The 22077-nt window shown below is 38.6% G+C and overlaps 2 protein-coding genes across 2 annotated transcripts; one reads left to right on the top strand and one right to left on the bottom strand.

The window, feature by feature from the left end:
* On the bottom strand, positions 1 to 10177 carry LOC146451497 (vacuolar protein-sorting-associated protein 36-like). The gene is made up of 15 exons (XM_085098797.1): positions 10017 to 10177; positions 9823 to 9891; positions 9426 to 9496; positions 8520 to 8634; positions 7697 to 7789; positions 6764 to 6850; positions 6341 to 6373; positions 6027 to 6104; positions 5276 to 5331; positions 4847 to 4925; positions 4136 to 4201; positions 3587 to 3651; positions 2687 to 2771; positions 2028 to 2104; positions 1 to 549 (listed from the first exon to the last, which is right to left on the bottom strand). Exons 1-15 carry the CDS (start codon positions 10119 to 10121, stop codon positions 453 to 455), a joined length of 1176 nt encoding a protein of 391 aa, XP_084954923.1. The 5' UTR covers positions 10122 to 10177; the 3' UTR covers positions 1 to 452.
* A 2-nt stretch (positions 10178 to 10179) lies between these two features.
* On the top strand, positions 10180 to 18366 carry LOC146451498 (L-aminoadipate-semialdehyde dehydrogenase-phosphopantetheinyl transferase-like). Its single transcript, XM_085098798.1, has 11 exons — positions 10180 to 10390; positions 10959 to 11048; positions 11393 to 11491; positions 12288 to 12344; positions 12476 to 12515; positions 13454 to 13486; positions 13589 to 13710; positions 14373 to 14471; positions 16289 to 16372; positions 17314 to 17366; positions 17698 to 18366. Exons 1-11 carry the CDS (start codon positions 10322 to 10324, stop codon positions 17819 to 17821), a joined length of 870 nt encoding a protein of 289 aa, XP_084954924.1. The 5' UTR covers positions 10180 to 10321; the 3' UTR covers positions 17822 to 18366.
* Positions 18367 to 22077: the final 3711 nt, after the last annotated feature.

Genomic DNA, 22077 nt, shown 5'->3' on the forward strand with positions numbered 1-22077 from the left:
CAAAGATACATAAGTCATTTATTTTGGTAGAAAGCGTACCAATTAGCAATTGGAAACTGTTTTCAAACCAACCTACATTGGCCAATATATCGTTCACCTAAAATTAATAGTAAGGCTAAATCTCCTATACTAGTTACCTACACAGGCAAGGTCATTAGCCTTTCTAAGATTTTGTTTTTAAATTCTAAATGGGGCGGGGAAGACTCCGCAGCTTGAGAAAGGAGTGCAAAGGTGCCTTTGCCCCCCCCCCCCCCCCCCAAATAATTTCCTCTTTCTTTGCTCCTCAAACGCAGAGAGACACAATGTTCAATGATCAAACATCTTCTCCTTGTGATTGTGTTCGCGATTCAAGTGTGTAATTCACTCTTCCTTTACGTTGGCACATGTCTCTGCGAATTCCGCACATCTTCCCGGATACGATGTCGTGGAACACTGCTCAGAATTCGCTGTCTTTAATCTCTTCTTTCGAGAAATAGGTTTGGGTAAAATCGCAATCCCTCGACGCTGTCGTCCCGGCATGCCTTGCCAGCTTGTTCAGTGACTAAGAGCCTATCACAAGAATAACAGGTTATCATTTAAATTATTTGCAAGGCCGGCTATGAAGTTTCATACTGTTCCATACCATAAGGAACAGCAGATAACTTTATAGCCTTAAAAAAAGATACCGGGAAACTCTACGTAATGATTTTCGCGCCCTATTACGTCAGGCGTCTCTCCACTTGAGTCAAATATAAAACAAAAAGGTTTTTAGTGGACGTGAACTTCAGTTTGCGGTTACTCCACTCAAATAAAGAGACATAGATATGGCAGGAGGCTAACCAGTTAGTTGTTTTGTAGGGAAGCAAGGATGGCGCAGTGCTGAGAGCATTCGGCTCCCACCAATGTGCCAGGGTTCGATTCCCGGCGTTGACGCCATTAAGCTCTTCCCTGCTCCGAGGGTTTTTCTCCGTGTTCTCCGGTTTTCCTCCTAGCCTCCCACGCAGACGTTCGTAGTGGTTCGGTACGCGTTCCTGCCCCACGAACGTCTGCTGAAACGAACAGCCACTTCCGTTCGTCGACTGCGGACCAATTAGGAGCCGTTTCCCAACTTTGGGTAAACTCGTGTTTGATATTAAAAATATTACCCGAGACAGGATGGCGGATTTAAATGTGGTTTTTGGTCATGTGTGCCAAACATTTGGTAAAAGGGAGTTGAATGCGTATCAAAGAGAAGTCATAGTGCAATTTGCACAGACTAAAACTGATGTGTTCGTTAACCTCCCAACTGGTTATGGAAAGTCACTTATTTATCAAGCTCTATCCGCATCGTTTGTTTACAATTCAATTCTTGAAGCTGCTGGTCACTGATTGTTGTTTTGGTTTCGCCGCTTGTAAATCTTATGACAGACCAGGTAGACAAACTGGCAAATCTTGGAATTCTTGCCGCTTCTCTCAGTGAAATCACTGAAGAAAATACAAAGGGTGTTGTGGAAGGGAAAATTTCAATCGGAAGCGGGGTTGAAAAATATCTCCACGGTTGATGATTTTCACTGTTTCGCAGTATGTGGTTGGCTTTACTTGTCATAATGAGTTAATGCTGATTGGTCTGTTCAGACAAAGGCAATTTGCCGACGAACGGAAGTGGCTGTTCGTTTCAGCAGACGTTCGTGGGGCAGGAACGCGTGACGAACCCCTAAGAACGTCTGCGTGGGAGGCTAGTTTTCCTCCCTACAGAAAAACCAAAACTTTCAAATTCGAATTCGACTCTTGAGGGCCACTTTAATTTTGAATACCTGTTTTCAATGTTCAGATCCAGCGTGTAAGATCTATGCCCGTTTTCAGACAAAAAAGGCTAAAAAACCAACTCCTTGGGGGAGGGGGCACATACCTATATAGCTCTTGAAATGAGGCAGTACCCCACCCCGGGATTGTCAAGTGTAAATTGGGTCCCAGACCCAGCCCACACAGCCTACTTTGTTCCAGTGGTAACGAAAACTCCAAATTGTCCGGATTTGTGATGCACTATGAATAGCTCAAAATATCATTACCTTTCTTTGGCTAACATGACCGATACACTGACTAGGTGGGCCAATTCCTCTGCGGTTACTGAAGATTTTTCATCAAGCTGAAAGGACAAAAGTAAAATTCATTAATTTTCCTTCTATAACCAAGCGTTTCGTGAAATCTGATATCAACCATCAGATTGAATTAAAATCCAGTCCGTAACAAATGTACTTCAAGCAACCAATCAGCAGCTCCTGCACATTTTCCCGCGCTTGGTACAGGGGGCACACTTCAGTCAGGGCGGGAAAACTGATTCAGTTTTGAGCGGGCTGCGCGGCGTTTCTCGCTGAAACTCCCTACAAACATTTCGGGCTCACCAAACCATTTTACGTGACATGTACAGAGTTCATCATACCAAAAATTCGATTTTTAACTATTTTAAGAGCTAAAATTAGACGATGAAAACTTTACAAGATAGAGCCACATTGGTTTAGTTTTCAAGAAAAACTACCACCAATCGATAGAAAACGGATTTGAAAATTACTTTTGGGGCCCGGAAATTGCTCATGAGTCTTGAAATACGCATGCTATTGATTAGTTTACTGCGCTGTTTTTTTCTTTTTTGTGATTTGGTCACCTTGGATTGTTTTTAAGACAGTCATGTAAGCAGGGTTTCAACTGAATACAGTAGCAAGTTGCTTACAATTTGTTTAGTGGTCCGTATAACTTCTTCATCGCTATGAGACAAGGCTTGAATAACAAGGACGCCACTTTCAAAAGCTCGTAATCTGCAATGTTCGGTAAAGAAAAAAATCAGCATTATCTTCTGAAACTTACATACAACACAATATAGTTTGCAAATGTGGAGAAAATATTTAGCCTTTTCAAATAATTAGATTTCAGAGAGAAAAACTATTGATCCTTCTGAAAATTAACATATTATATACAATAATATTATTACCAAGACATGAACGCAACTTGGAAAGGAAACATCGGACATAGTTATGCAACCCTTGTACCATCAGAAACATAAAGAAATAACAACCTCAAAGAAGACAACAAGTTTCGCTCATTTGCATCGAAATTCAAAAAAATACTGAGCAGGCCCCATTAATTTTTGTTCAAAGACTGCATAACTTTGTCCAGCTGATAAGTTCCTATTCAGCAGATAATATGAATTGGTTGGAGTACATTTTATCCACTGAATAGAGATTAATCAACTGGAGTTATCTGCTCTTTGAACAACCGAGGCCAGAACTATCAGGTGGCCGACAATGATAATAATGCACTGGGCATGCTGGATAGGACTGAATTTGTTGCCGTTAGATAAATTTCATATCTCCAATCTGAAATCAAAACGCCAAAAAACGCTGTATTTCATAAGCAATTTCGATGATTTTAACGCTCAGTAGCAAAGCACTGTGTAAAAAAGACCCTTTCAAGGTTTGTTTGAATTGCACCACTTGGTATTGGTGTTTAAACTGAAAACTTTAGATTCGCGAAATGTCACATGTCAAAAAAAGTTATGGCAACAAAATTTCACTGAATTTTAAGGGTGTACTGAGCTCAAATAAAAAGCAAATCAGTTCCAGCCGTGGCTTACCTCAACGGCACGTTCACAGATGAAAACAGTTTTGCCGCATTGACTACGTCATCAGGCGAAACCAGCTGTAAAGAAAACACTGTGATTTACAATTAAAGTTACAGAAACATGAGAGTGGTACTGAAATGATGATCACGGTTTTGGCAAGATGAAATACTATAATGTATAATACTGTATTAATACTATACAGTTATGCAAGTTTGTACCAGGGGCGATTTTCATTAAGCCAAAATTTTCGGTTAAACCATAGTTAGTATAGAACGCGCGAATCACACAAAAAGTTTTCCAGAACAAACGGACGAACTTCGTGAGTAGTCCACTTTCTCGAATAGAAATTACCGTTCCATTTGCACAAAATTCCCATTTCCATTTTGTTTCCCACTTTTTGATCTACCAACGAGACTGCAAATTTGGAACAGAAAGCGGCGTTCTTCGCCCAGGTTGAAAAACGCCTTTACCGTAATTTTCATTCGGAAGGTTTCTGGAATTTTCAACCGAAAGTTTTGACTAAACAGAAAGCGCCCCAGGTTGCCATGACGAATTACATACCTCCATTCCTCTTGCCCTGTTAAATCTACAATACACGTCACTCAAAGTCATCATTCCTCCTTCATCCTTAAGTTAAAAAAGTAAAAACAAAAACAAAACAAAAAACAACCACACTTGATGGTTACTAAAATGTGCACAGGAATACAAGTGAAGTCGACACAGGTCATCCAGCATGAAGCAAGCAACAAACTGGCTAGTATTTCTTCTTTCCCCTAAAAGGTGTGCTACCCCACCACGTGTAAAAAACATAAATAAAATAAAATAAATCACGTTTTTAAATGTTAATGTATTTAGTGCAGACCACTAATTGAGGACACTCCAGATCGAATTGGAATCTGAAAATGTTGGTTTTTGAGAAGAGGGGAAAACCATAGTACAGCTGTACCTGGAGAAAACCCTTTATAAACAAGGGCGGGAACCAACAGCAAGTTAATACTCAGCCCACATATGATGCAAGTACAGGAATCAAACCTAGGCCACATTGGTGGACAGGCCGCTAGCTTACACTGTACGTAGCAGGCAAGTGAAAAGTATAGGGCATGAGAAAGAGTGCCCCTCCCTCGCACGCCTTGCTCTTTCTTGTGCCCTATATTTTTCATGCATCTGTTATACAGGCTACCAGGCCACAGGCCACTCACACTGCATTATGCTTTGTGACAATCAATATATTAGGGGTATTTCTTCTCTCCCCTAAAAAGAAAGGCCACCAACCTTGATGATCTTTTCCAGGAATTTACCAAGTTCTTTGGCCAGCTCTTTATGATAGCTGGCACCTGACCCATGCGTCTCTCTGAGGAACAAATAATATTAAAAGTTACTCAGAGCAGCAAACAAGAGTATCATGAAACAAAAGTGGTACAATCCTGTTATTTAATGAAAAAAACTGATTTTGGGATGTTAGTTGTGACAATATCACCAAATGAATGAAATTGAAAACTTCATGTTGTTTATCGTAAGGCGGTTCTGCAAAAGGGAATTGTAATGGAATCAAAATAAATGAAAATTGCAATTGGATTTAGAACAGGAATGTGAGTCAGAATCAGAATTGGAATCAAAACTATAATATTATTGCACTTAGAATGAGAATTGGAATGGAATAACAGTGTGAATCATACATACTCCAATATATTAATTATTTACCTTGTCACTGGGTTAGCTATTCCCATGCTAAGAAGGTAGGACTTGAACATCACTGTCTGAAAATCCACACAAGTACAACAATCACTACTCATAACTAACAATAATTAGTTGAATTTCAATTTCTCTATGATTTGAGAAATTGATGACTGCAGCTGTATTGGCAAGGGCCAGACCAGAATGGCAAAAACTTGTTTCCAACCCTTTTCTGCAGCAGGGCAGAAGGAACTAATGTCATCAATTTAAACTAATTAATCTGAGAGAAAAGTGTGCTTTAGAAATTTATTATTAAAATTTTCCAAAAACAGGCTTGCCACTCCAAAATAAAAGAAATTCCCTGACAATTCACTGACCACAAACCAGTTTTCACTGATCACCAAACTTTAAGATAAATCCTTTGGCAATAAAGCCAGCAACGAAGCTACAGAAATCAACTGCATCACAGATAATATTTTGAAATGACCTAGCCAACATGGAAACTCTTTTATAAACCTAGTGGCTAGCCAAAAATAAAATTCCCTGACTTTTCCCTGACTGTGGCAAACCCTGAAAAAGCTATTGAACTTCAGTCTCATTTCATTTTGATGCTTTGTGCATGCTGTAGTTTGTGGCTGGGGTGAAAAACAATTTCACTGCCTGAATTTCTAACCTATGACCTTGAGATTGTTATTAGGTGACAATCATGTGTTGACAAAATAATATTGGAGATCTTATTAGTCTATCAAAAGAAAATTAGCTGAAACTATTTTGTCACCTCATCTTCAGTAATTGAACCTTTCTTTTCCTCAAGCTTGGAAGCTACTTTGTCTGCAATAGCGACCATTTCCTTTGCCTGGTGAAGGAAAGAGAAGAAATTAAAATATTTGAGTCTTCCATAATGCATCCATGCCAAAGCTTCTAGGAAGATACATGTCTAGTAAGCAATTTGAAATTATAACACCTGCATGCATGATGTTTTCTGTGGCATCACAGCAATGAAGGCATAAGTGTGAGTTTCAAATTAAAACTTATCAAATATTAAGTAGAATATAATTGTAAACCGTTTTTCAGGTAATATTGAATATGTACCTTCTCCATAAGAGCATCCAAATCTTTAAAAGCCTGAAAGCAAAATAAAATATTAAATTAATCGCTATTTAAACAATTAGGTGCAGCATTACCACCTTCACAATGTTACATGGACAGAGCTGTCACTAGAAAGCTTTAATAGCTGTCTCCAAAAGAAAGGAAGCCCCTTAAACACTTTCACAATAACATGCATGTAATAGGAGTAGAGAATGGGCTGCTGTCTTTGGAAACAGAATTAATGTCATTAATTTTCAGATGCCAATTCACAACAAAGAATATATGTACAAGTCAACAATGGATATTACTGGTATAGGTGACAGTTTCAAACGTTTACCATTAGAAAGCAATCAAACCCTGAGCTCTTTGGTGAAATAATTCCCCATGCAGTCAACCTACTCAGTTAACAAGTGCTTCTTATTTTACCTTTTGAATGTAGTCATCAGTCTCCTTAGATTTCTGTTCCAGTTTTCTCTCAATTCCCACTATTCCTCCAACTCCCCTGGGTTTACTCTAAAAGACAATGTCGATCATGTCACAAATTAAACCACAGCCTTTTCCATTCAACCAAACATTCTGGTCTTAATTTTGGGTTGGGTTTTTTCAAGCAGTGAATGGAAAACAATTTCTGATTCACCACACTGTTTGCACTAGCTAGTCAGAAAAACAAAAACAAAACAAAACACCCCACCTTCAATTTTCCTCTTCCCAACCACTCCACCCTCACCCTAGAGTTTGAATTCATGACTAAGAAACCATAATTTGTTTTCATTCCTACCTTCCAGGAAAAGTGGAAAATCTTGTACGGTTCATTAAATTTTAAGTTTTTTTTTTTCTTCTTCATTTTTGGACATAAGTGGCCTAGACTTAGTTACTTTTGCTGCATAAAAAAGCATCAGTTTATATAGTTAGTTATTGTACATGTACCAATCATCTGGATTTTTTAATTAGATTTTACATGTACTTCTAATATCTACATGTATTTCTTTGCAGGGTTCATACTGAATTTAACTACCTTCTATCACAAATATACACCATATGCCTTTGGAAAAAGATAACAGCTGTACATTTTACCACTGGCAATAGTACCTTACATATCTAACACAGCCAATGGACACATGCAAGCCATATTTCAGTTTTAGTGAAATTCATTGCAGCTGTACTTACAACATTGTGTGTGCTAGCTTTGAAGTTTTTAGAACTTTTCTGTGTGTTTTAATGAGCATCTTTAGGGTTTTCATGTGCTAAGAATTATGAGTAAATGTACCAGTTGCCATATTTTTCGGTTACAGTGGATTGAGCTCCCTATTTAAATATCATCATCATATGTAAGCATTATCTCATTTAATTTATAATTACCAGGCCTTTTGCTGTAGCACCAGTAGAGGATGACTGCATGGTTTGTTGCATCCATGACTTTTTATTGATCTGCTCCACTAGTCGGGCAAAAAACTAAACACGGAAACAAAAATGACAGCTAGTTTGGATTACATTACATTGACATCATCAGAGTATGCAGTGTCACTGATTCAACTGCTGTTGCTCACTCCAAGAGACTGGTGACAGAAAGCAGTCTTGGATTATCCAAGAATCATTTGACTGTAGTCTGAAATGTCAGCCATTTCCTCCCCCTAACCCATAGGGGGTGCAGTGGGTTAGGGGGAGGAGACGGCTGACATTTCAGACTAATTTGACTGCCAAAGTCTTGGGTTATTGAATCGATGTAATAATTAGAAAGTCAAGTTTAAGTCAAAAAGAAAACATCCCATGGAATGGCCTGCAGATGATTCTACTCACCTTGCAAAGTGACCATGTTGCCTGATTGTGGTTGCCTGGAAGGCGAAGTGGTCACTATGCCCGACCAGCATCCAGGGACCGAGAGGTGGGTTTGATTCTTTTCATGTGAGGTGTGTGTCGAAAGTCATGGTAGACGTTAGACCGTGAAATGTTCATTCATTAATTTATTTCAAGACAGAATTTTCTTTGAAACATGCAAGACTAATAATAATTGGAAAAGTGACTGGTATTACCACCGTTTATTATTTGTCTGATTGAAGTTTAGTCTTAGTCACTTTTAATAAAGAAACAAATCTTAATCAGTCGTTTTTTTTTAAGAAGGCACTTGATTCAAACATGAGCAGTCACACAAGTTGAAGTCAACCTTTCTATACCAAGTCTATACCTCAGAATGGCCACCCTGTTTGAAAGAGAACTTGACACAGGCATATGGACTTGACACACATGGTCCAGGCTCTTTGTCTGCTGGTGGAGGGTGAAAGCTGACAACCACTTTAGCACTACAACAAAATAGTAAAAAGAAAAACAATCCTACACTGTGATAGACCGGTATGCAAGGTCTCTACATAGAGTAGAGACTATCTTTCGCACACTACCTAACAAAAAGATATATAATAGTTGTGTAAAATTTAAGGTGGTGGGCTTTTCCTGTTAGAAATCACATAGCAGGGCAGTCATTAAGCTTTCTGCCACATGCTGCATTGCAGTTCAAACTCATTACAATATTGTTGCTTTCTGAGTACAAAATTTGACCCTATGACCATCAGGATAGCCACCCATAGCATCAAGGTTCTTTTAAGGGTATTTAACAGGCTAGGTCTTACAGGTTATGGTGACCTGTCCTTATTGACGTTAGCTCTGTATATAAGGATATATGAGATCCCACACAATCCTAACTTACATGTACAGGATCCTGTAAAAATCCTATTCAAGACCATGTAGAATCCTCAATATAGGATATGATCTCAATACTGATATGACATTGCAGCATTGTGTATTAAATCATGTGAGATTTTGATGCCATTTACAATTCAAGGAAGAATCCTGTGGGCTCCAGCAGGGTTTTTTTTCCAGCAGGATTTTACAGGACCCTGTAGAGCATTACCTGACAAATTAGTTGAATAAGTAAGTTACCAAGAAAATTAGGCGAGACCCACATCTGGTGAAAGTTACCTGGAATACTACATAACTTATAAATGTGTGCCAGTCGATCAAAAGGGAAACCTAGGAACCAAAGTCTGGGATCAAACTTGTGATAGACTAGAATGACTAGATAAGTGACGTTACAAACCTGCTCATGAACCCAGCAGATTGTTCTTCAACTTTGCTCACGAGAGACAATGTCACTGATATGGCTCTGTCCTGTTATAGCAAGCGACAAAATATTAACATCATCAAAAAAATAAATAAATAAATAAATAAAAACATCATCGAATGCAATGAGAGGGGGGATGGGAGGTGGGCACTGTTGAAACACCTTGACTGATATAATTTCAAGAATTTTCCTAAGTCTTCCTTCAGTCTCACATATGCTTTAATCTCAACCAGTTTCCTCAATCTGTTATCTCGCTTCCTATCTCACTCCCCATCCCACCCCCGCACCCCATACACCCTTTATATTTAATAATTTCGATCACGGGTTATGACAACAGTTAATCCAGCACGCAGCTTGTAGACAGGTGACTCACCTGCTGATCTAGATCATCCCAGACTATTCTATGCGTTGTAAGCTTAAGAGTTCCATTGTCGAACGTCGTCTGGAAAGCAAAAAAGGCTAACAATTAAAGCAAAACCCAAAGCTTATTCTAAATTAAATGTTTCATCAATCATGATTAAAGTTTCATTTTGATAAAAAAGAAACTTCAAGCAAAAACGTTCCTACCTTTTTATCTCCATCGTATATTCTGACACCAGATTGCTGATGAACGCCAGACTCGCCCGGTAAAACACACAGATTTGAAGACGAAGTCCAACTAAAACGATCCATATTTTGTCATTCACAGTTCCGCCATATTTTGTCGCCTGCACTCCTAGCCACCAGCTGTACTTTGCTTCTCTCACTTAGTACTTCATAAGTTGAATCATGAAAGCCAGGCTGTGCGGAATCTTCCGGGAAATTTCGAGCTCTGCAGACATACAGGAAGTTTAAAATGTTGACTTAAAACATCTGAAACTTGGTTGGTACGTATGCGCTTTATGCGTATGGACGGCATTCGTTTAGCCTTTAAATTTGGTTCCTGGAAACCAACAAAGCAGGTTTGTGTAATTGAATGTTTTTCACTACAGGCTGACACTGTCACTAGCTTAAAGTGTAACAGGCTTACACTGTAAATCTAACTTACCTGCAAGAATTTGAATTCAAACATTGTACATTCATTAGCAGCAGCAGTAACACAGCAACCCTTACAAATATATATTATAAGACTGCTGTGAGAGAAGTGCTTGCCGTAGAAGGGGACATTCAATATTTACCCTCACCCTCCAGGGTCTTAAGATGGTCTTGAATATCCCCTCAGATTTTTTTCTTCAAAGGATGTCAACAAAAATTTGATGGCTCAGACCCCTTACAGGTCATCTTTGGAGGGGGAAAAGGTGCAGAGAAAGATGGAAACCAGAATCATGCCCTTGTTTAGGGTGGGGCTATGTTGGGGTTGAGGGGTGAGGCAAAAATTGAATGTCTCTTGACATAGTATAACTACGGATGCTCAGATGCATGTAAATATAATCCAGGGGTTAGGATGAAATTGTTTACTAAGTTACTTGCTTTCTTATTTATTTATTTATTTATTTTATTTTATTTTTTATTTTTTTGTTTGATTTTAAGGAATGGCTTCTAGGAACATCCTGTGTTCAGCCAGAGGAAAAAGAAAGGATTATGAAATTTGTGTTTAAAAAAGATGCTAAATCTGCTCTGGCAAGTATACGTACATCTTTAGGGATTAAACACTTTAAATACCATTAAGACTAAATTTAGGTATTTTATTTTTAGACCTGATTAAAGAAGTGTACCTATTGTACAGCATGTTTATTAGCATCTGAAATGGTAAAATTGATAAATACATTAGGAGACGACAAGCAATTTAACTGCAACTGTAAGGTGAAGCAACTATCATGTGCAGTCGAGTGAAGAAAATCTCAAAGCACATACCTACACTACTTCAAATGTTTCTTTTTCCTTAGTTTCCTTTCTTTTCTTTTTTTTTCCTCAGTAGTCTGTTGTTTCAGATAAGTTTTAACTTTAAAGAGTTGTGTTTTTAGATTGGAAGGTTGATGATGAGAAAGGTTTTAAGTGAGCATCTAAAGATTCCCTATAATGATGTGATGCTGAAAAGAACTGAAAAAGGAAAGCCATATTTGGTGAGGAAATTCTAAAGACTCAAATCACTTTCTTTCTTTTTAATTGTTTATGGACTCGAGCTGCATGTTAGAGATGCCATAATTTATTCCATGTAATCAATTATATTTTTGTGTTACAGTCGAACCTCGATTATCCGGACCATTCGGTTATCTCGACTTTTTGCTCTGGTCCCAATTTTTACATGAATATTAATTGGTTGTGATCTTGAAAACTTCAAGTCGCAAAAAGCCCAATAATCCTTTCAAAATACTGTTGAAACAGCGTATTATCCTTTGCGCTTTTCAAAATTCGCAAGTGCGACGAGACAAAGAAGTATCCTGATGCGTTCATCTGATAACCGATTGGCTCTTTTGTTACAGGCTGTGTAGATTTCACAATTAAAATGATGTTTTCTTTGCTGTAACCTTTTGTTTACATTTCTATCTCATTAATATTCATATTTTCGATTATCCAGACTCTCGATTATCCGGACTACAGCTGTATTTACCGAGGTCCCAACGAGTCCGGATAATCGAGGTTCAACTGTACAAGTACATGTATGTGAGTGATGTATCATTCATTCAGTGACATAGGCATACAGTATTTCGACAAAAGGAATTCTCCTAACAGGAGTCGAACCCAAGACCTTCCGATTACTAGCTCGGGTGCTCTACATATTACTGAGCTACAGGAGACTCGTTGGAGCTAAGGTCATTAAACTAGTTCATGTGACAAACATCCTGTATACTGCTAGGATTTTAATGTTGATGTGTGGAATATGCGCAGTGAAATAAATGGTACAATGTTTGTTTGCAGGCTAATGAGGACATTGATCCATCACTGAGGAATGTTAACTTTAACATATCACATCAGGTATTGTCCTTTTTATGATTTTTAAAAGTAGTCTGCTAACTGAAATGAATGACACTTTTATCAATGGCTCATTTTCTTTAAATTACTTATATTAATACACGTATATCTCCAACCAATAATATTTGTTTTAGGGAGACTTCACAGTTTTAGCTGCAGAGCCTCTAAGAACAGGTTTGATACCCTTTCTCGAGAGAATATTTGTATCTTAAATTACTGTCAATACTACTTTTAATGATGAAATTATTTCACTACAATAATTTTGGTTCACTTCAAATAGATATTTTCAATTACTCTGTTGCCACATCCTTCGCAGCTATGTTCTCCTTAGCTCTAAATTCCCGTTTCTCTTCCTTCCTACAAAAGGATTAGTCATTTGTTTCTGGTTCTAATCCCCAGCCTCCTCAACTATGGTCATGTTCAATTGACAGTATTCTGGAATAAGAATAAGCAGAATAGCCGATAGATTTCTCTTAAGTTTGTAGGTAAATTTGGGAAGATGCATCTACAAAAGTTCAGTGATACACAATAATACAAAATATTTAAGAGCCATTTTGTATTCCAGTAACTCCAAAAACCTCTCATGAGGGAATTCTAGTAGTCATTGTTAGGTACTGTATTCCCTATACCAGAATACAGTGAATCAGACACACCCTATATATCACCTTACAGTTAGTTGCTGTAGTATGGAAGTATAGTTCCCAGAATCAAAATTTTTCACGGTGACTGTGTATTAAGTGAGTTCACGGTGGCCATATTGGAGGAGTGAAACAATAGAATGATTTTCCTTTCAAGGGAAATGAATAATTTATTGTTTGGCTCCTCCAACATGGCTGCAAGGAACACATTCTGTTTCATCTCTGATTCAAGAGTTGTTTGTGGGTCAAAACAGAATTCGTTAATACGACTAATGATGTAACAATTTTATTAAGTAATGAAATTCTCAGTGATAGTATATACATGAAGCTAATTATCTGTGTTGCTTGTTTGAACAATCCTAGTTTGTTAAAAATTGTTCTAAATAACAAAAATCACATTTGAACAAGAAACATAGAGTGATAATAGTGGTGAAGGGTATTATTTTCTTATGCCATCATTTGTTTTATTTCCAGTTGGTGTTGACGTAATGAAAACTACATACCCAAGTAAGATTCTACTTCATTAGTGTTATCAAAACTTTCAGTTTACAAACCCTTTCTACTGACAAAGAACTGTTGATTAACTGCATATAATGGTACTCCTCACAGGTTCATCAACTGTACCTGCCTTTTTCCACACCATGCGCAAACAGTTCACTGCATTTGAGTGGCAAACAATTAAATCTCAAGCATCTGAATGGAAACAACTTGAAATGTTCTACAGACACTGGGTATGTCACTTTATGAACAGATACATGTTTATTATTAAATCATGAAAGACGATGAGATCTTTGCTTGAAAACAAATAATCTTTCATTAAAACTCTCAACGCAGAAGTCCAAGATCAAACTGGTGTTAAGTATTGGATCTGGAAAAGTTACCAAAAAAAAACCATCAAACTTTTATTCAATTTTTGTAGAGTATCAAGATTATTTTGCTGCCTGGGTATATTTTTCAGCCTACGGTGCTCAGGTCGCATACGTACGTCTTGGGGTCATCTTTTCCCTATTTCACATTTTTCTACAGATGACTGTCCCCTCCTCCTCCCATCCTTTCTTTTTCTTCTTTCCATCCTTTATCGTAAGTTTTCCTTCCTCTCCCTGATTCTATCTTTGAATTTGTTTTGCCCATCTTTACTTACTAAAATGACTTTTTGGGGAAGGGGATTCAGAAAATTGAAGAGTGACTCCTGCCTTCTGGACCAATATACCAATCTTTGGATCCTATTGTTTGGATTCTATCAAAAACTTCTATCTCGGACAGCATTGTAGTGTCAGAACACTGGAAATGCTTGTGCAGTTGTAATTTCAGATTTTAGTCTGTGCTTGCATTACTAAATCAATTGATTTTAACTCAGACTAATAGTAGTGACTAATATGTGTTTCTTTTCCAGTGTCTGAAGGAGAGTTATGTGAAGGCTACAGGGACTGGTATAGGGCATGATCTGCAGGCTGTTGAATTCAAGATAAATACCAAGGAAACATCTCCCCAGGTCGGTTATATAATAATAATAATAATAATAATAATAATAATAATAATAATAATAATAATAATAATAATAATAGTAATAATAATAATAATAATAATAATAATAATAGTAATAATAATAATAATAATAATAATAATAATGATAATGATAATGATAATGATAATGATAATGATAATAATAATAATAAAATTCATCTTTTAAGAGGAGGCCTCCATCATTAAAAAGTGGTTTTCAGGGGGGTCCTCCAAAATAAAAAAAATTAAAACAAGCAACATAAAAAATCCCCCAGAATAATGTAATTATAAAAATAGGTAACAATAAAAATTAGGATCTACGAAAAAAATATACACAACTAACCTAAAACAAATCACATAAAAACTTTTTTAGATTCCTTTTAAAAATCGCGTTAGGCATACAGTAGGTCACAGGGCTGCAAATAACTAACAGGCAAGCGCCGGTCATGTTGTCCGGTCAAACATGTTTTTGCTCGGACACCACCCGTTTTTGGCCGGTCAAATTTTAACAGTCGTAACTCTTGCGATAGTGAACCCAAATTGCACAGTAATCCTTTTATAACTAAAAAACAACTGAATCCACGTCGGTTTGGCAATAAAAATTACAAGTTAATAGTTTTACTACTTTTTACTGCAGAAGCAGCCTCGCATTCAGTATGTGGAACGGTTACACAAGATACAACCGCAATTGTCCGTTTTGCTTTACATCTCTGAACGAGTCGGTAAAGGACCGGACAAGATGTCCGGCAATCTAAGGATTTGTCCGGTCAATACCCAATTTTGACCGGACATTGTCCATTGACCGGCCGTTATTTGCAGCCCTGGGTCTTTTTAATTCGTTAGGCAGGAAGGTCCAATCATTCAAAGCTCTAAAGTATGTAGCACGTCTTCCCCATTCCCTTCCGTTGTCATTCCGGTTATGAGAATAAATACCACCATTGTGATTGATTTTAAGGCTTTACGGGAAGGGGACTTGTTGCTACTAGCCTGCTCCTGCTCCCCTCCCCCTCCCCCCAAGAAAGTAATGACTCCCATTGTTTGAGGAGATACATACCCTTTGGAATGTTGGTAGTGAGTGGAGTGCAGACCAGAACTTAGGACCGTAACTCTATTTCCGAATCTAAACCCTAAATTGGTTTCTCCTTTTTAGGCCAAACTTCACAGCCCTTACTTTAGGGTAACATTACTGTGCTGTAGGTTAATACTACTCCCCCAAAACAGCTGAACACAAACCCAAAGAAATGACCTTTGTTACTCACAGAATGTGGCCAGGAATGGATCCACGAAATGCAGAAACGGTGCCATATATAGTACAGTTGATATTTCCTGCACTGAAAATTGAACTAATTACTTGAAGAAAAATATGTCTCAAGTTCCCCAGAAAGGCGTTTAGGCATCCAAACGGCACCCACTTTTTGAGTGCCTTACCTTTTAAAAATTTTACAGGTCACATGCATTTTGAAATGCATAATTTTCAGTTTCTGGCTGAGAACTTAGTAACTGATACCCTGCGAGCAGAGGCCCTTCGATCTTCCTTGATAAGTCAGGAAGAGTCTTCCCGACTTATCTTGGAAGATCGAAGGGCCTCTGCTCGCTGCTCGCAGGGTAAGTAACTGAAAGAAAAGTGCTAATTTGATTGATTGAAAAAAATACAACACAAAAGGGCTCCCCTTCTAAAACTGCCCATAGAGTATACAATGCCGTGGAAGTTGTCATATTTTCAGTTTTACTCAGAAACTGAAGTCGTTTCGCTCTGAAAATAGGGGATGTATTTACTAAATGATGTTCATGGTTCTTCCATGTTAGGCTGTTACGTGTGACACGGAGTTTTTCCTTAATGAAATGGAGATGGACGGATGGCGGTTTGAAGAGACCACACTTGATGACTTGGTAATAGAATAAAAACAATACAATTGTATTGCCATTTTAGTGCATTGTTAAAGTTGTGCTTAACTTAATGAAGGATAGCACAGCGTTAGTAGCTCAAAACGGCTGACACTTGTCTCCGTTTTTCATGGTGTGAAGCCACTAGGAGTATTGCTTAGAACTCTCCCTGAATGTCCATTACTAGTCCATAGGATCTCAGGATTGCCTCCAACAAAATGTTAGCAGGATTTCTCTTATGCTTTGGCGGTACCCATCCATTTATAGCATTAGGTGAAGAGAAACAAAGTGGATCAAAGTTTCTTGCGTAAGGAAGTAAAGCGACGTTGAAGACCCACATTTGATCATCGAAATTCCTTTGCGATTTCTACTTGGCCTATGGCCACTACGCCGGCGCACTAACGGTCCGATTACGGGGTGAATTGCAGCGATCAGAGCTAAAATTTCGACCCAGTGTGGGTAATGCATGAGCTTTGTTTACAGTTACATGGAGAATTGCAGCCCGTTGTGGCAACGTTGAATTGCATAACCCACAATAAAGATTCGCCTAAGATGAAACTCTGTCATTGAGATTTTGCGCGCCTGAGTTCGCTTTTTTGCCCTGCACTTAATTTGTAGGATAAAAGTTCCAGCCCGGGTGGAAACGTTCTCTCCGAAGTAGTTCCAAACTCTTTTTCAAAGGCCGGGATTTGTTCACAAAGGCGGATTTAAATCTTACATAAAATTAGACCTTTACATTTGTACCACCCGCCATATATGCTCGTATTTCGAAGAAAAAACACATTAAAAGTTTCAACTAGTTTCGAATCTGTCATGGCATGAAGAATTGCTCACATCCATACCAATATACCCAGTTCTGCCTGTAAAACCCACAGCACTTATTGCGACAAGTAAGCTCTTGCATCGCTCCATTCACATTTCTTCTTTCCTTTCCCGTTCATATTTAGCATCAAGTTGCCGTCGCTCTTGGTCCTCCGCTGAAAAGTAACGGCGAAAAAAGGTATAATATCTACACTACTTCTCTATTAATTTAATTATATTTTCGTGAGCATTGCGCTGATTATCAAGGCTGTACTCCTATCATGCAATTTTCAGTCTATTTAATTATCGAACCATAATCCCTAGTGATACCATGAATTGTTTTCCTCCTAATTGTTCACTGAAAACTTACAGAGAGAGGTGTAAGTCACTAAAAGCGCGGCTCCAGACCCTTTGGAAACTTCTGTTCTTAGACTGCGTGGGTCCTTACAGTGAACCAACTGACGCAAAAATATGAACTGTTTTATACTTAACTTTTTTCATATTTTTACTTTATTTGAATGTTTTCGCAGTTCACGTAAACCAAACTTCACGGAGCTCCAGTTTACTGACATAGTTTCATCAGCCATACCTCTTTCCCCCGCAGTTGAATCAGATTGGACTGCGTTTGAATCAAAGAGAGAGAAGATTCATTGAGAGACCGCGTTGAAACAACAACACCACATTAAATAGCCGCTACCTTGGTCAACAAAAAAGAAAGTAATCTATTAAAAAACTGCAGTGAAGAAACTTTCCTCGGGCTTTGTAATCAGAAAGATCAATTGTCGGAGAGGAGAAATGATTATTTTAAGTTAAGGACCAAGTTGGAGTATATTTTCGCTAATTCAGGGACGCTTAACGCCAATCAAGGAGGGGAAATATAATGACTTTGGTAATCTTTGGCAAGTGATTATTGCACAAGTCAAAGTATTCGTGGAGCCGAGCATTCAGCCAACAGATATCTGAAGGTTTAAAACCCGCCTTGCAGGCGCAGACCATGCATTTGACCATTTGAAGCGAGCATACGGAGAGGGACTTCAACCTGGGTCCTGGGACAATTCCAGCGCCATAACTACACGGCCACATTACCACTTCTGTCCATTTGGAAACTATGTTGGGATAATTATGATACCCGTGCAATGCAAAGGAGAATAAAGATCAAATGATCAGAGATAGAAATAAAAGTTGTGGTGACCATGTTGGACTAGAATTTCTCTCATAATTTCAATTTCCATCACGATTCGCCACCTTATTAACCGTTACTGTGGTAACTTAGATTTCAAGTTAGTATTTTCGTCCTTCAAGATCGGCAATATATTTGGCGTAAAAGACCCTATCCCAAGCGGGCTCCGTTCGTGTGTTGTATACAAATTTTTGTGTGCGGGCTGTAATGCTTGTTACGTCAGCGAAACCACAAGGCATTCTTCCACACGCGTACGTGAGCACTTAGTCACTGATGCATGGGGCCTCTCATGCACGTATTCAAACACTTGTAAGATTCTAAACAATGCCATGGTTTATGTTCACCTAATTGTTTTAATATTTTAGATCATGCTTCCACCAATTTTCAGCTCAAGATAAAAGAAGCTATTCAAATCCAATGGGAACAACCTATTTTAAACCAATAGTTGTACGATGTAAATCTAAAACTCTCTTTACTGTCACACATTGTCACATATACTTTAATCATTCTGTTACAGTCTTTTCTCATTAGCATTTCTATGTACCTATTATAAATTCAACTTTGTACTTCACGATTTAAAACTGAAGATGACAGAAGAGATGTCGAAACATGCATAAAAATCAAAACTGTTGTCGTTTTTCTTAAACTTTTAACTCAGTATTTGAATTTAAGAGGAGAGCATGTGGAATACGTTTTTTAAATGCAGCTAAAACAAGGCATAGATTAGTCTCCCTCTCTCGCCCCGCCCTTTCTCAAGTCCTATGGTTTTCTGAGATGCACAGCAAACCAATACAAAACCTGATTACGGTGGTTGGCGTTCTACTTACGGGAGAGGGGAGGGGGAGCGAGAGATGGCGGGAAAGTCACGTCACTTGTGTTTACACAAGTGCATGTGTTGCGGAGGACACGAGGAAGTGTGTGGTAGGAACAATTCTCTTGCAGCCGGCTAAAACAACTGCTTTGTTGGCACCTTTTTACTCATCTTGTTAAGACGGGAAACTGAAAGCTCACACCAGCCAGTTTGAATTTCGTGCCTCGAAATGATGACGAAAAAAAACATCCGTCCATTAAATTTTTATACGTTTCGCGTGAACATACGTGAAGGGAACGAGAAGAGAAAAGAAGACGAAAGCAGCCAAAATTGCTTCTAAAAGAAAACTAAGTGTATTATAGTTTTGAAATTCATGTTCCATGGGAAGTAAATGTCTGAGGTATGTCTAGCAGTCTTGGTATCTTGATTCTTGTCCAACTTGTTCACGACCAACCTTGGTTTTTGTATGAGTAAAGACGTGACCGTCGCGAGCCACCATGTAAACAATATCAAATGCGGGCATAACTAGGAAGCATCATGCAAAGTTTTTATTTTTGAAACATTTGTTGTCGACAACTGCTCTGAAGAACTGCGGAAATGCGGCGGTAAATGCTTTTACTAATCAAAAACTCAGCTTACCCCTCAGTTTGGATACCATTCCGGCGAGTCAGGGCCAAATTTTCAGTGCAGTATCAAGTACTGAATTTAACTCATGTTTAGAAAGCTGGCAAAAGTTAGCAAATTACTTTTAGGAAGGCTCAAACAAATTTTTCAACGGCTTCACAGACTTAAAAGTTAGATGGCAGGTCTTTCCCCTGAAAGGCGAAAGCGCCTTTGAGAAACCGTCGTCGCACGTCGAATACAGGTTTTGTTGTTGTTGTTGTTTTTTTTCTTTAATACTATTTAAGTTACTCGTGGAAGGATTTTTGACCCAGTGGCTTGAACTTCCTCAATCACTGCTAACTCTTTCGATTCGTGAAGGAACTCCAAGATGACCTGAGCCGCTACGTGACTCAATGTAGTACCCGGATGACGCGCGCGTGCGTCTTCCCGGTCATCTCAACAGGTGGGGACGAGGATATAATCGGCCCGAAAGCCGATGGATTATGTGCTTATTGTTCATTGGCTTACAGGAATTAGACCAAAATTGCCACTAAAATTCGCGGGTAAAATTTTCCAGATGCCGGAGATATCGATACCAAAAGAATAGCTTCATCGGTCAAACTTTAAACAATGATCAGCAACAAATCTTCACTGGGTAAGCGTGGGGTACTTCACTCTTTGTCAAAAATTAGATCGCATTGGATAATGAAATTATAGGGTTTTGATTGGCTTAGCGCCTATGGGATATCGGCCATTATGTCATACCCGAGAAATAGCGGCCATAAAATCGTTTTCCGGTCGAGTCTTGCCAAATGAAATCAGCAATATCTAACAATATTTCTTGGTTGTTTTCAATAAAATGATTATTCCATTCGCGCTTGTTGGATATGGGATGGTTAAAGCTCACTCGGGCGCTACGCGCCTCGCTAGTATCTATCATCTCATATCCAACGCGCGCTCGGGGAATCAACATACGACATGCCAGAGACGGAACACCTTGAAGGGCCGTAACGTTTAATGTTTTGCGGAGATTTCGAGTACGATCTCAAAACGCCCGACTGTCCGAAACTACTGGTGATTTTCGCTGCGCTTTTAGAGCGGTTTTCGTTCAATCGTCGTGCGGACCAAGACCGTGCAAACGTAATCACTTTGGCCAATCACAGCAGGCGCAACTGGCAGCGCAATGAACCAATTAAAACTCGAGGCAAATGCATGAATCCGGCGCCAAGCGCGGGAAAACGCGTGCGGGCAAGTTACCATTGGTTTGGTTTTATTTCTTATTTAGTTGAAAAAGTGGCGTGAATTTTGCTAATCCTGAATAACAGAACATAGTAACAAAACCAAAGAAAACGCGAATTACTATCGACACTCAATGGTGAAAAACCGCTCGCTCCTTAAATAGATTTGATTGCGATTTTTTTTCGCGATAAGAGCAGAACTCACGACTCACACGTCAAAGATCCTTTTAAGGAAATAACAAAACAGCTTTTCGCCAACAAAATCTCACCCAAATACGACCTATGTAACAGCTCTTGGCATTTCCTTTCTTTCAGTTTAATTTTCGTGGTCAGTTAACATCTACGCGAAAGTAACGAAATAAAACTGAAACCCGTGTAATAAAATACTGAAGATAAGATAAAATTTAGTTTCCCCTGGAAAATTCGGGAGCACTCAAATGTTCATTTCGGTTGGATGGAGGGGGGGGGGGGGCACTTCTAGCTGCTGGAAATTACTGCTCATTATAATTGCCTCGGAAATTCGGATGTTATAGTTGTAAAGAAAATCTAAGAAGTTTTTCGGCAAAGTAACAGCTCAAAATTTCGTAACACTCGAATGCTAGAGTATCGGAAGGGCAAATACGCATTTCAAAAGTAAACAAAACAATCTGGGCACAGGAGGCAACATTTTAACCTCACTCGGACTGGACGCCTCTAGGTGATTATTCCCCAACACTGGCCTACAACAAATAACTAAAGTTTTGTCCCATTTCAAGTCAGAAAAAGGGCAAAATTCTTAAGGTATGAACTAAGTATGAAAGGACGTAAAATAATTCACATATTTTGGGCTGAAGTAAAAGCCAAAAATTCCATGCTTCAGCGGCTAGCGAAAATACCGGATGCCTTTTTTTCCAGCCCCGTGACCACACACCCTCGTCCAAAATTCCGAGGGTACGCATGCCCCATATACGTCTATTAACAATAAAAAATGAACGTTTCGCAAGAGCTCTTATTCTGTTTGCGTTTTCGGTTTAAGCTAAAAAGGAAACATTAGATTTGCAAGTATAGTAGAAGGCTCTTGAAATCGAGTCACATTTGA

This window comes from Pavona decussata, unplaced genomic scaffold (genome assembly GCF_977016875.1).
Source record: "Pavona decussata unplaced genomic scaffold, jaPavDecu1.1 SCAFFOLD_386, whole genome shotgun sequence".
NCBI classification, from domain to species: Eukaryota; Metazoa; Cnidaria; class Anthozoa; order Scleractinia; family Agariciidae; genus Pavona; species Pavona decussata.